Here is a 14,894-nt window from a genome sequence, read left to right on the forward strand (position 1 = left end):
CCCAAAGTTTGCTTTTGCAAAGTTTTAATTTTAACGTTGATCAATTTTTTGATCCATTTTCATGTTATTTTTAAGTTTCCTAAGAATTGTAAAATGTGACCCACTATTGGACACCTAAAGTTAATACCTTTACCAAATTGTAAGCCGATTATAAAGAGACTTTTGATTTGATTTCCTAATAAGCTGCTTTAAAATTTCTTAATTTCCGAATTTTCGGGTCATTTCACAAATAAGTTTTTTAGAATAGGGAAATGTTTTATTGGTTTTCAAAATAAATACACCAAATTTCTTAACGGAGTCACCATCCTGAGCAGGGGACCGTTAGTTGGAACACCATCCCAATCAGAGGCCAAAAGCAAAGACAAAAACCGATAATTCACGGAGCCTATTGGAAAAATATCGAGAAAAAATATATGAACCCCAAACTCGGTACAATTTTGAATTTGAATTTAAGCGCTTATATTTTGGAAACGGGTTTGACAATCAAAAACGAATTAAACCCTTGGAAAAACAAATAACAACTTCGATTCTAACTCTTGTTTTTTAAAAGCTTCGGAAATGTTTTGGTGCTCAATAAAATCCAAAGTATAAAATATATACATAAATATGGACATGTTGTTTATATACTTATTTATTTGGTTACAACTAATCAAATAGTCTTACACTTAAGAAAATATTAATTAAGCAAATCAAATAATTAGGTCTGGACATAAAATTGTAGAGCAATTATTAAAATCCATGTTGCAGAAAATTCAACAAACCATTCAGTTATTACAATTAAGTCGGTTTTATAAAAGTTATTTAATGCAATATAATCTAATATTTATTGTTGTTTATTAAACAGCCTTTATAACTTATAGAAAATTTTTATAAATATATTTCCGTTGCAAAACTATCGGCATTGTACTTCCTTTACCCAACCTATCGATACACCCCGCATTCTAGTTGGCAACCCTGGCGGGCGAATACTTGGTGGGAAAGTCCACATTCGACCTGGTCACACTGCTGTGCAATGTTCTCAGCAGCAGATTTGAGAAAAAGTGGAAAAATAACAAAACAAACGTGCAAAAAACGGTGAAAAACGCGACGCGCAATTGCAGAACGAGTGCACGACAAACGGTTGATTAAAACGGCGTGCGCCGAAAAGCGGAAAAAGCTCGGAACAAAACGAAAAAAGTGAAGAGCCATCATCACAGCGACGAAGATGAGCGAAGAAGAAGAAGCTAGGCAGCAGCAGCAGCAATAATAAGTTGTTCTCTATGCGAGTGAGAGAGTGCAGCAGAGCAAAATAGGGGCATAAAAAACACAAAATAAACGAAAATAAAAATACGAGATTGCTGCGAAGTGAGTGTGCACAACGGTAAAAGTCCCGTTGCCCGCAAAAATCTACCGCCCCGCGTGCCTGTGTGTGTCGGTGTATCGGTGTCGCTGTGCGTTCTTGCGTGTTGGTGAGATTTCCCATTAGTGTGCGAAAAACAAAAGCCAAAAAATCGGAGCAAAGAATATATTGAAATCAAGGAAATGCAATATAGAATCGGCCGCCGCCGCCGTTGCTGCGTGCTGTAATCCCAATTGGACTCCCAATTGGAGGCACACTCGTCCGCCTCTGTGTGTGTGCGTGTGTCTATGTGAAAAGAGGTCAAAGGCGCAACAAAAGTTTTTCACTTTTCATGCGGTAACCAAAAAAAAATAGCGCAAAAAAAAGTGCCAACCAGCTGAGAGCGCAAAATACAAAAAAAAACAACGTCGCAGTTTTGCGTTAAAACAATAAACCTGTCCAAGTGTGCGTGCGCGTGCGGCTGTGTGTGTGTGTAAGAGCGAGGCGAAAAAGGCAAAAAAAAAAAACAATCAGTTGTTTAAATAATCCCTCAACAAACCGATTTTCGGATTTAACAACTCTCGGCTCGCAAACAACTCAAAATCAAATCTGGTTTTATCAGACGACGCAAAACAAAAAGGCAAAAGCCCATAACAATAACAACAAAAAAAGCGCCAAAAATTAAATTCTTCTTATGAGATTTTAATCAAGCAAGAATCCAATTTGCATAGCACAAGAGCGACAGAGAAAGCAAGAGATCCAATTGGAGTTGGCGGTGAAAGAGAGAGAATGTAAGTAACGCCTCTGCCCGTTCGTTTTGTTTTTGCCGCCTATTCGCTTTGCACACTTTTCTGCAAATGTTTTCCCCCCTTTTTCCCTTTTATTTTCTTTCAACTGTTGCGGTTGCGCCGCGCGATAAATAAACAAACATCGGAAATTATTCAAAAATTCCAGGGAACGCGCGTGGCTGTAAAAAAAAATCGGCTGATAAGCGATTCCCAGGAGACAAATGTGAGAAATAGGAAAAGAGAGAGAAATGGATAAATAGGGAGAGAGAGGGAAATAAAATGGGCCATTCACACATACAGAGAAAGAAAAATGTTTGATTTTTGGTTTCATTTTGCACCTCTTACCAAAAAGCCAACAACATTTATATTTTTTAATATAAAAAAAATCCCGTTTTAATTGTTAGGAAGACATGTTAATATTATATCAGTGAACCAATTGAAATGAAATGTAATTTACAATATAGACATTTATTCACCTGTAGGATTTGAACTCTTATTTTTTGTTTCTCGAGGAAGACAATCTGTCTAACATCTAATCACATATCGACATAATTAAAAATGTAAATGTCATTTTGATTTGAAATCCATTTGTTTGTTTCCGTGGAGAGTTTGCTCAATAAAGCATTTTTATCGGTCGCAGTTTATTAAATAATTATTGAATGTCATTATCGATTCGTGGGAATATTTCCGCTTTTGCCCAACAAAACCCCTCCCCTTAAATACCTACCCTCCAAAAAAAACCCCACTCCCTCCCAAAAAGTAATTCCTACCTTTGTTTGTTTAGAGGCGTGCTCGGCCTTTTTATGGCCACAATTGCCGCCTCGGCCAAAAGTGTGAGCCGCATTCAAAATCTCTTTGCTCCTGCATCGCGTTTTATCCATAATGGGCCTTACACTTCCGATATCTACTGGGATTAGTCATAGTATAGGGTTCTAAAGAAAAATAAAGATAGTATTAAAGTAAATCTCATTTGAATATGAATGAAAAACCTCCTTCGGGTATTAATAAGCAAAACTATGTAGAGTTACCCTAACTATTTAGTAAACAACAATCATTAAAATTGGTACTAACATTTTCTGAATATATCACTAAGCGATGTTTAACATATGTACATAGCTAAAATGAGTCAACATTTAGCTAGAATTAACACGTTCACAAAATCTAGCAACAACTCTCTAGTAATATTTAATACCAAGCATCTTAAGTCTTACGGCAATTCCAAGAATTTCACAAGCAAATAAATCAAAATGATAAGTTAGAATTAAACAGAAATCAAGGTTGGAGAAAATTATGCTTCCCTCAAAAGAAATAACATCAATCGATTTAATTGAGCTGCTCTTTTTGTCACCTGAACAAGAAATCGATAAGGTTAAATTAGCTAATGGTTGAAATTAATGAGCCTGAATTAAGGGTTGGGTTTTTTAAGTGTTCGGGAACTTGAGAGGTTCGTTCAGCGGTTAGGAATTTCTTGGGGAAAATATGGTATAAAGAGAATGAATTTCCCAGCTTTAAAAACTCGCAGAGTTCAAATTCGTCATTGCTTTAATATATATTTTTATAAACTTCCGTTGCAGTATAAATATCTAAATGAGTAATTTCTATCGTAAATAGACACAGCGTCATACATACAAAAAAATGCATAGAAATGTTTAAAATATAACCAGCAATATAAAAAATGAGTAATATTTGCATTTTATCATAGTAAAATTGGGTAATAAATTTCTTGAAATAATTTTAAAAACAAGGTTATTAATTTATATTTCTTTTATGTTTCTTCTTAGGAAATCCTTTAAATCGCATTTGGTTTTTGTTTTCACGTTTTATAATCTGTCTTATGATATTACATAACATACAAATTTATTATTTATTCTTTCGAGTTAGTTAATATATATAAAAGCTGCAAAGGTACATAAACTTTTAATTGATTTGATAGAGTCTCACCAATATTTACATTTTTCATTTTGTACAATCACGTTCGGGAACTTATATTTTTTCCGCTACCCATGAGTAGATACAGAGTTTACCAATTTGATAAGAACTGAACCCATCCGAGAACCCATATTTTCATGTCTCGCGAAAGATAAAGAGCAACTTTTGATTTTGGCTTGCTTATATTTTTTTTTGAGCGGTTATTGTTCACCACTTCAGGCTTTTGTCAACGCATCAGACGAGTATGATCATCATCATCGATCGAAACTCATCTAAAAGTTGTCAAAAGCTGTGGAACTGGTTTATAGTTTTTGTCTTAAGGAAGCTACACATATTGGGAGCATAATCTGAGGTTCGATTTTATTTTTTTTTTTGGGAAAACGTGGCTAAAAGTTGTTTTTAAAATGCCCTTCATGTGTGACCGAAAAAAACATCGAATCAAAGCAACGAGCAGAATGCTTCAACTTTGCACTGCCGCGGAACCGGAATAAATTAATGCAAAGAAAAAAAAAAGATTATTTCGTTTGCTACGCAATTCGCGACATTTGCATAATGCAGCTGCAGGTGGCGACGAAAAGCCGCCCCCCGATAAAACCCCCCCTTCCAAGACTATACCCAAACCAAACAGTCGCTTTCAAAGAACTACAAAAACTTGTTGTTTGCCCTGCTCGTCGCTTTTTCCCGCCCTTTTTGAACACTCGGCAGATATAAATCGCATATGTACACATGTTCGTACATATGACACTCGTTATGCAATGGCATTGAAATTGAGTGAAGAGAGAGGGACAAACCAAGACCGGGACAACCGGGCAAACATTACTACGCATGGCGTGGACCTGAATCCGAACCCGAATCGGCATCGGAATCCGAAAGCGTATGCGAATGCGAATTCTGACTGGGACTCGGACAAAATGTCGACTGTTTTGTATCTGTATCTGGCTTATCAGCAAGCCGCTCGCTCTACTGACAAATTGATAAAACCAGAATGGGGAGGGGGTTTTACGGGTGGATGCCGCCCCGCTGGTAAAACATTTCCATGCCCTTCGCCGGCAGATAAAAGGGGGATAAAGGTGTGCGCTCAGGGAGCGGAAATTCCTTGAGATGGATGAGCTAGCTTATGGAAACAGATTGAAAGCTCCACCTTTTCACGATTGCAGAATAGAGCCAGATAAAGATGTGGCGATTTAAATGTTTTACTTCTCTTTTTAATAAATCATAATTGTTCGGTAAATATTTTTATTTTATGTCAAATAATTTAAACATTTTCACATTGTTTGTTGACCTCACATGGCCCATACCTATTGGTAGTGCGTATATAATTCATTGCATCGTAAATAAATAAATAAATATCTTTCAATTCAACCAATCAAATGAGCAGAATTTATTTGTGCTTTCAAGAAATTAAACATAAACAAAATGCAACAGATTGATTAAAAAAAAAAACAAAGTAAAAAAAACAGTTATGGTCATCTAGGGATTTCATTCATTTCAAATCATAACTATTTGTATAATGGTTTTTTTTTTGTAACAGAACAAGTAAAATAATTATATTAGCTGTTTCTCAAGTTTTTTTTATCTCATCTAAATAATAAGTAAATAATATTCACTTTAATTTCTAGAAACTAACTTGTGATCACCCAACTAACAACTGCATTCCTACATAACAACTTATAATGGAAATTCAAAACAAATCACATGCTAATTAAATAAGATACTCTAGACATGGATTTATCAATCTCAAATATTTTCCTTTTCAAAAGCAAAACGAACGCAAAACCTATGCCTTTAGATCTTTCCAGTCAAGTTATTAAATATATAATTATTACCTTTTTTCAAACAGATTCCTTTATCCAGACTAAACCTCCACAATGGCCAATCCGCGAAAGTTCAGCGAAAAGATCGCGCTGCAGAAGCAAAAGCAGGCGGAGGGAACGGCGGAGTTTGAGCGAATCATGAAGGAGGTGTATGCCACGAAGAGGGACGATCCGCCGGCCAATCAGAAGATACTGGAGTGCCTGGGCGGCGGGCATGAGGTGAGCCAATCCTCTCCAGGATCTGGTAATGGGACAGGAGGCGGTGGCGGCAGTGGTTCCGGCAGTGGAGCCAGCGGCGGTGGAGCCTCGCCAGATGGCTTGGCTGGCGGAGGCGGAGGTGGTTCCCCGACGACGTATCGTGAATCGCGTGGACGCAGCGTGGGCGTGGGACCGATGCGGAGACCATCGGAGCGCAAGCAGGATCGCTCGCCCTACGGCAGTAGCGGCGGCACGCAACAAACCCTTGACAATGGCCAACTAAATCCGCATCTACTTGGTCCACCCACGGCGGACAGTTTGTGGCGACGCTCCAGTTCCGATTCCGCGCTCCACCAGACCGCGTTAGGAGCGGGCTTTGATACCAACGTAAATATGATGCACCCCAACTACCAGCCGCAGCAACATCAGCAGCAGCAGCAACAACAGCCAGGCCAGCCAAGATCTCACTCGCCGCACCATGGGATAAACAGGACCATGAGTCCGCAGGCGCAGCGTAGGAAGTCGCCGGGTCTGCAGCCCCCTCAGCTGCAACTGCAGCAGCTTCAGCAGCAGCACCAACAGATGCAACAGCAGCACCAGATGCACCAGCAACTTCAAATGCAGCAGCTGCATCAGCAGCAACACCAGCAGCAGCAGCAACAACAGACCACGCCATACAACAACGCCAAATTCGCGAACCCCGTGTTCCGGCCGCTTCAGGAGCAGGCCAACTTTGCCAACACCGGCTCCCTGCCCGATCTCACGGCCCTGCAGAACTACACACCCCAGCAGCAACAGCAATCCCAGCAACAACAGTTGCAGCAAACTCTGTCGCCCGTCATGTCACCGCACAATCACAGACGGGATCGGGATCAGTCGCCCAGTCCGTTTAGTCCGGCGGGTGGAGGAGGTGGAGCAGGTCCCGGTTCACCCTATCAGCAGCAGCAGCACTCGCCCACCGGCAACACGCAACAACAGCAGCAACAGCAGCAACAGCAGCAGCAACAACCCAGCAGCTCACCGCACCTGTCCTTCACCAATCTGGCCACCACGCAGGCAACCGTCTCCACGTTTAACCCGCTGCCAACGCTGGGACCCCACAATGCCACCGACTACCGCCAGCCACCGAATCCGCCTAGTCCACGCTCTTCTCCCGGCCTTTTAAGCAGTGTTTCGGCCACGGATCTGCACTCGAGTGCTCCGGCCAGTCCGATACGACAGCAGCAACAGGTCCAGCAGCAGCAACAACAACAGCAGCAGCAGCAACAGCAGGCGCACCAGCAACAGCAACAGTTTGATAACTCCTACAACAGTCTGAATACCTCGTTTCACAATCAGTTTGAGATCTTCTCGCTGGGCGACAGCAATTCCTCACCGGAGCAGCAGGGTTTCGCCAATAACTTTGTGGCCTTGGACTTTGACGAATTGAGTGGAGGCGGAGGAGGTGGTTCGGGCGGAGGTAGCAATGGAGGAGGCTTAACAAACGGATACAATAAGCAGGAGATGTTGGACTTTAGTGAGCTGAGCGGCAGTCCGGAGGCGAGTGGGAACAACAACCATATGCGGCGAGGAGTGAGCAACCTGAACAACAACGGGTTGAGCAATGGTGTGGGATCCACGCACAATGGCAGCACAAATCTAAATGGAGCGGGGAACAACAATAGCAGTAGTGGAGGTGGTTCAACACAGGATCCTTTGGGCATAACTGCTTCTCCTGTTCCGTCGCCCTTGGGCTGTCCCAGTTCACCACTGCCGATACCCATGTCGGCACAGACTTCGCCACAGCAGCAACACCACCATCAACATCAACAGCAGCAGCAGCAACAGCATCATCAGCAGCAACACCATCAACAGCAGCAATTATCGCTATCTCTGCACCACTCGCCGCATCATTCGCCGTTGCACTCGCCTCACCATGGGAATTCCCCGCTTTCGAGCAGCTCGCCAGTGAGTCACAATGCCTGCTCCAACTCCAATGTGGTGATGAACCACCACCAGCAGCAGCAACAACATCACCACCAGCAACAGCACCTTCAGGGATCCTCGCAAAGTCACACGCCGACAACAACGAATATACCCTCGATCATTTTCAGTGATTACTCCTCCAATGCGGATTTCTCCAGGGAGATTTTCGACACGCTCGACCTGGATCTGGGTCAGATGGACGTGGCCGGGTTGCAGATGCTGTCCGACCAGAATTCCATTATGATCGCCGATGCCAACATCGAGGATAGTTTTCGGCGCGACCTCAACTGATACTATGAGGAGGCTGTTGCGGCCATCGAGAGCGGAGTGCTGCTGGAGGAGGACTACCAGACGCTGCTGGAATCGGAGGCGTTGGCGGATGACCAGGTGGCCACAATGGAGGCTGCCGCAGCAGCAGCAGCAGTAGAAACAGTTGAAGAGGCAGCCATAATCAGCGACAAAGACAAAAAGGAACTAGAAGTGGTGGAGCTTCTGGTGTCTGGCGTGATGGATGACCTGGTGGACTCCAGTGACCTGGACGAGGAGGTGCGCAACTTCTTCTTCTAGACTGCAAGACTTTCCGCGATTTTGTCGTTATCACAACGGTTGAGACTTTCATTTTCAACACAAATATGAGGAAGTGAATTAAGTTTTTTAAACACTTCCACTTAGATTTTCCTGATTAAATGCCATGATTCACAATCTTAATGTGAAGTAAATAAAATTCGGAAATGCTGTCGAGGGCGATCGTAAAGTTTATAAAATTGATATAAATTCACTTCCGCAAATTCATGATGAAACTAAAAGTTTTTTCAAAAGGCCTCAATATTGTTATCTCGTTATCGTCCGTGCTTTCGTAGCTAGCTCTTACAAAAAAAGTAAAAAAAAAAATTATTGAATCGTTAACCCCTAAGTGTACTTGAGTGTCTTTTTACACCCTCTTTCCTCAAAAATCCCTAGCACCCCTGAAAAAGCGAAACATATTTTACAGCGAGTCTCAGATTTTACTTAATTACGCACATAAGTCACTATACAATTTACACACTTAAGCTCTAATTTCTGTATATAATACAAAACCTAAAGGGAAGAAAGCGAAAAGGATTGAAACCAAAAAGTGTCTTAGACCAACGACCAAATTATATTCTCTATACGAAAATGATGGGAAGAGGACGGATTTAGAAGAGCCCCGCTAAGCTAAATATTTCCTCAAAACTATCCTTTTGGATATAACATCTATCCCGTTTCCGTTCGTTTGTTTGATCCAGAAAAATAGCTAGCTAAATACGCATATGTGTGCATCTGTAAAGCCCTACCTATATTATAATCCCAATGTGCCGTCGAAGCAATTATTAGATTTTAAGATGTCGATATCGAAACCGATCCCCTCAGTGCTGTAAAGTCTTCAGAGTCCCCCCTCCCCCCGCGAACCCTTTTCGAATACAAAACGATAGATAGATGTATATTCGAGATCCTTCTTCATAAACGCAGTATCACAAACTAAAGGAGTATATAACAATACAGACATACGCATATATATATCTGAATATATCTACTGATATATAGTTGATAGTCCAGGCACAAGTGTAGGTCACAATAGGAATCCTGTTCCAGTGTCCTGCTCCGACAAATTTTAGGAAACCAACAAGAATCAAAAGCGAACTCAAAACAACTAAAGAAAACTTAAAGGAATTTTTACAAGTCTTTAACAAAATAGTAGATAGGTTTTTCCATAAAACGTTTTCCAAACTTTAAATTATCGAGCATTGAACTACGACTACTACCATAATACCCAAACCAAAATAAATTCGTTGTTTTTTCAAGTCATTTTTATTACGAAAGTAAAAAAATATTAAAGAATCAAATCAAAGAAAGCTTTATAGCCTGCAACCAACAATAAGGAGAATGGAATAGCTAGGATAGGGCGATTCTAAACCCTGCATAATATATACTGTTTATAAATAATAAAACCCCTTTAAAACACACACATAATTCATTGAGTCTAAAATACTTAATAAATGTAACAAAAACTTAAAAATGGGAGACAAAAAAATAAACAAAACTAAACAGCTTCAAAGTGCAAAGAAAAAAATTGTTATTTCATTCGAGTACCAGAACTTCTTAAACATATAGATAAATATACAAAAGAATGGTTATTATTAGTAACATGTTTTTCATAATAAAGTCCCAACAAAAATATTTTCTTTTTCTAATTATCGATGTAAAACTCTAGGTATAAACTAAATTTAAATGAGACGAGGAAACGCGAAAAACTTTACAAGCGACACAAAAAAAAGCGAAGAAAAAAGAAAAATACATATATAAATGTAATTTAAAAATGTAATTTATGTGGGAAACGCGCAAATATATATGTATACATATATATATATATAGAATGATAACATTTGTCTTTGCTGTTTTGTGTTAAAATATACACGTAAATAAAAATAAAATCTTGAAGAAATATAATAATACTAGATAAGTGAGAGAGAAATGCTAATTATAAATTATACTATTATTAATATACGATATGTACTAAGTAATTGTGTATGTAATATATAATTACATTTATAAAAATAACGGTACATCAAGAACAGCAACAAAAACCGCAAAATCGAGGAGAATAAGCCATAAGATTATATTCAATGTAATAACACAGTTATTTGTTTCAAATAAATCTTAATTTTGATTTTAAAGTCCAGAAAAGAATAATTGAGTTTTGTTTTGAAATATCGAAGGGCTACAAGGAAAATTAAAATAATTTTGGTTATATAATGTAGAATTTTCATCTTAAACCCACATCTGGTATTTCTTATTTATCCATCCGTATTATAAAATAGCTATTTTTAAGTTTTTATTTTATTTTAAAGTTTAATAATTTCAAGATATAAAAAAAAATTGTGCAAAATTCCTTTTCTTTATTTTTTCTGTGCATTGAGCTGACCAACCACCTGTAGATCCAAAATTCCATTTACGTGATTGACTGAATTTCTAGGTGTTCAAATAATAGCACGTAAAATTATGTAAATTTATAAGAAAATAGTAATCAAGCACATTTATTAATTGCACACCCGCTCTCTCAAAGGTACATATGTGTGAGTAAGTAGTTTGTGTCTTTGTTAATAAGCGCGACGCAGTTTGTGTTTTGTGTGTGCTAAATTTAGTAGTCAAAGTTCAATGCGGAATATTGAATAACTGGAGGAAGCACAAGGGCTTAAATACTCCTCTTTCGAATTATACTACTTTTCCAGACAACTTGGTACATATTTGCACATGTGCCGCAATAGAGAGCGACGGATCGCGAGAGCCGAGAAGCAAACAACAAATAAAGAATTCACAAATGCGTAAGACGTCAGCTTGGTTTAATAAATAAAACAAGCAGGAAAATAAAGCAAGCTGCTCGTAATTCAAAAATCAAGTTTTCGATCTTTACAGCCAGAAACTTATAAACAAGAAAGAGAGCCAAAGCTAGAAACTAATAAGGCACACAGAAAGAAATATCGTATTTTATTTTTCACTGGATATCTATTGGTGAGTGTGTTACATTAATTTAAAAACTTTGAATTTAATCTCTATATCATTATTCAATTTACTACATTTACCATAACTTTAAATTTTGATATGAAAAATTGTATGCAATTTTTGAAATTAAAGTGGTCATTACAAAATAAATAAGCCTGTTAACATGTACTAATACTTTTTTTAAGATTATTATTGACAGCATGTTAAATTGTACTATCTTTTTTTTAGAAAAAATCAAAAGCATTAAGTTGCTGCAAAATCCAAACGTAAACTAGGCCAGATAAACCAAAATGCTTTTTAGCTAGTTCGGTTAAGCACTTTCAGAATCGGAAGTCCAAGCAGAAATTACATTTTCTATATAAAAGCATTTGTCATAAAAAATCGTAAGTCGATCATAAAATTTTGTTGACTTCACTATTATTAGGGTTTTTGTTAATATATATATTATATAAATTAAATTCTGTTTCCTGTGAATTTGTAAAATTAGATAAACACGGTAAGTTTACTTTACTTTATTAAATAGAAAGAAAAAAAAGAAAATATCTCAATATAATTTTTAAAATAGTATATTTTTCTCTGTTTAGAAAGAGTGTAGATCGAAAAGAGAAAGATTACAAAGACAGAACTTGTGGGAGAGCTGATTTCAGCGGCATAACGGTAAAGGGCAAGCCCCACATGTAGTAAACCAAAAACAAACCGCCAATACAGTCAAGCCTCTTTGCCCAGAATCAATGTTATAGCTAAAATCAATGTATTTTAATTGAAATGTTTTCGGCTGGATTTTATTGCTGTTTATGTTTACTTTTCACACTCGTATGTTTAATTATAATGTTACCAGAAGATGAGCGGCCCCAAACATCTTTCGGGGGTACGACTGTACTAACTAAAAGCGCGAAAATCGAACGGAAAACGTTAAGGCGAGATAGCCAGTTGTTTATTTTTATTTGTGTGTTCATGTTAGACCTTAATTAAGTGTTAAAATGGCATGAAATTAAATCTGCGAGTGTGAGTTAGATGGAATTGATGACGCTGTGACGATAACGTCATTATCGTTATCACCCCCAAGCCACTTGAAAGGCGCAAATGTTATCAGCATTCGCATTCGCAAGAGAGCAACAACAACAGATTCCAGTCCCCAATCCATACCCAGAATCGGCCGACATTATTCAGCTTTAGCTTGGGACTTCAGCTCAGGCACACGGCATCCGCCCATGCTTCAATCTCTCCACTCCTCGGGGGGCCATTGGGGACATTGCCACTGCTATTGCGATATTGCTAATGTATTGCTACAGCCAGCTGGCTCTATTCGACGGACATTCCTACCTACAGTGGCGGTCAAACAGATAGTATTTAAATAGCCATTAGAGTAGTAATAAAAAGTACAGAACAAATCAAAAACAAACACTATATTTTGGAATCTATAAACTTATCAGACCCATTGAACATTTATAGGTCCGATTTCTCGGCAAATAGTCAAACCTGCCGACTTTACGTTAAATTCAAGAAACTGTTATTTTCATCAATTTTATTTACTAATATGTAATATTATAAACTAAATCTTTTCTTGCTATTATATTAAAATCAATCACATTTCCTGTAAGATTAGAAAGTCTAAGTATTAACACCACTACTGCATAATTACATTTTTTAAATTCATTCTTGAAATTCGTATATGTATGAGGGGCTAATTGAAATCAGTTTGGACTTCTGCAAAAGTTGTTTAAGAGTTTTTTGTTTTCAAGATTCAGCTATTTATAAAATTTTTAAAATTAGACTGTTGTTTTACAAGTACACTTTTTCTAGTTTTCTGCTGGCATCTGTATAAACTATGTACGTATATATCGTAGTTTTTGCAACACAGGCCAGTTGAATGCACCCCAGTTGCTTATATGGCACACAATTGATAAGAACGCAAGAGATTCTCGGATTCCAATTGTATTGCATACCTTGGTGTGTGTGCGTGCGCAGGAGTAATCATAATAGCAAATAATTAGTATTGATTACAGCGCTTCGCCATTGATTGATAACACTATGCAAATTAATTCGTTTTGAAACAGTCTCTTTTTGGGAGAATTATTTCACATTAACTAAAGTTATGATAAGATTTCCATTTCCTTCACTGCATATTTTAAAATTTTTTTAATATCAGTATTTGATTACCCCTGATAAATAATCCCTTTATCATTAGAATATAATAGCTTATTTGTTTCTTAGTCTAATGGGGCGGAGCACGTGTCTCATGTGCGTACATTTATTACATTGTCCCTGTATTTATGTATATATATTTATATTGTACATACATACATATATCTGTACGATGGGGTCTGCGTGTGATAGCAGCGGCTAAAAATAATCCATACGCATCAGAGGGTCCCAGCATTGACGTTAGAGATTGGATTGGATTGGGTTGGATTGGCACATGTATGGTTGGTTGCATTGCCTTGAAGGGCAATGTCGATAAAGGCTTCATCACAGTGGTCTATAGCCCCCGAAATATGACCCAAATTAATATAATTGGAAAAAATAGGTGCGTTTATACCACTGTCGAAAGCCGACTTTGATTACACCAGTAAACAGCAAGGACAGCAAATAAGAAATACTAATATAAATATGCATTGTAATGAAACGTAAACAGGCGATAGTGCAAAGAGTTTTATAAACAAATTCATTTGCTATTTTCTCTCTGCCTCTCGCTTTCCTGCATTTTTCAATGCTGTAATCAGTTGCAGCAAAATCATATTTTTAAAACTTGATTATAAATTATATGAGAATAGCATTTCTTTCTGCAAGTAAACGGCACAAATATAGCTTGATTTATTTTTAAATAATTAGATAGAACCAAAACGATGTGATAAAATATTTAATATGCCTATATAATATTTCTATTTTACATTTTGTTATGCAAAATATACTTTTTAATTTGGTCTTAAAGGCTTGTGCTTAAACTTTTGTTTATTATCTAATGCCTTACAATAGTTTTTGGTAGAAATAACAAACACCAAAGTTTTAATTAAATTTTAAACTTCTATAACTAAGATTAATGATCGCTTCTATTGTAAATATTTTCCAAAAATAATAATAAGTGCAACGTTAAAAATACTTAACTGACTCTTCTCTTAACCTATGAAGAAACAAATATTAAAAAGATTTGAAATGAAAAACTAATAAAAACAGAAAACTGATCTTAATGTTTGCTCATGCGCAATATCCGGATAAAGAAAAGGCTAAGAGAGTGGAACGAGAGCGATGTCAAGGCTGCGTCACACATCGGAAATAGACATCAGCTACGATTTTGGTGGGCATAAATAAGCTACATATTTGCTGTTTCAGTTACTACAATTACTCCAACAGGCTGATCAAATA

At 37.7% G+C, this 14,894-nt stretch overlaps 1 protein-coding gene across 1 annotated transcript; it reads left to right on the plus strand.

Moving 5' to 3' along the window:
* Positions 1 to 987: 987 nt before the first annotated feature.
* On the plus strand, positions 988 to 10,715 carry LOC108040871 (hormone receptor 4). The gene is made up of 2 exons (XM_017118529.2): positions 988 to 2,109; positions 5,876 to 10,715. The coding sequence occupies exon 2, from the start codon at positions 5,904 to 5,906 to the stop codon at positions 8,301 to 8,303; it is 2,400 nt and encodes a 799-aa protein (XP_016974018.1). The 5' UTR covers positions 988 to 2,109; positions 5,876 to 5,903; the 3' UTR covers positions 8,304 to 10,715.
* The last annotated feature ends 4,179 nt before the right edge of the window (positions 10,716 to 14,894 follow it).

This window comes from Drosophila rhopaloa, unplaced genomic scaffold (assembly GCF_018152115.1).
Source record: "Drosophila rhopaloa isolate 14029-0021.01 unplaced genomic scaffold, ASM1815211v1 contig_150, whole genome shotgun sequence".
In the NCBI taxonomy this organism is placed as follows: Eukaryota; Metazoa; Arthropoda; class Insecta; order Diptera; family Drosophilidae; genus Drosophila; species Drosophila rhopaloa.

Coding starts and splice junctions, on each gene's coding strand:
- LOC108040871 (XM_017118529.2), top strand. CDS start 5,904: ATGGCCAATCCGCGAAAGTTCAGCGAAAAGATCGCGCTGCAGAAGCAA.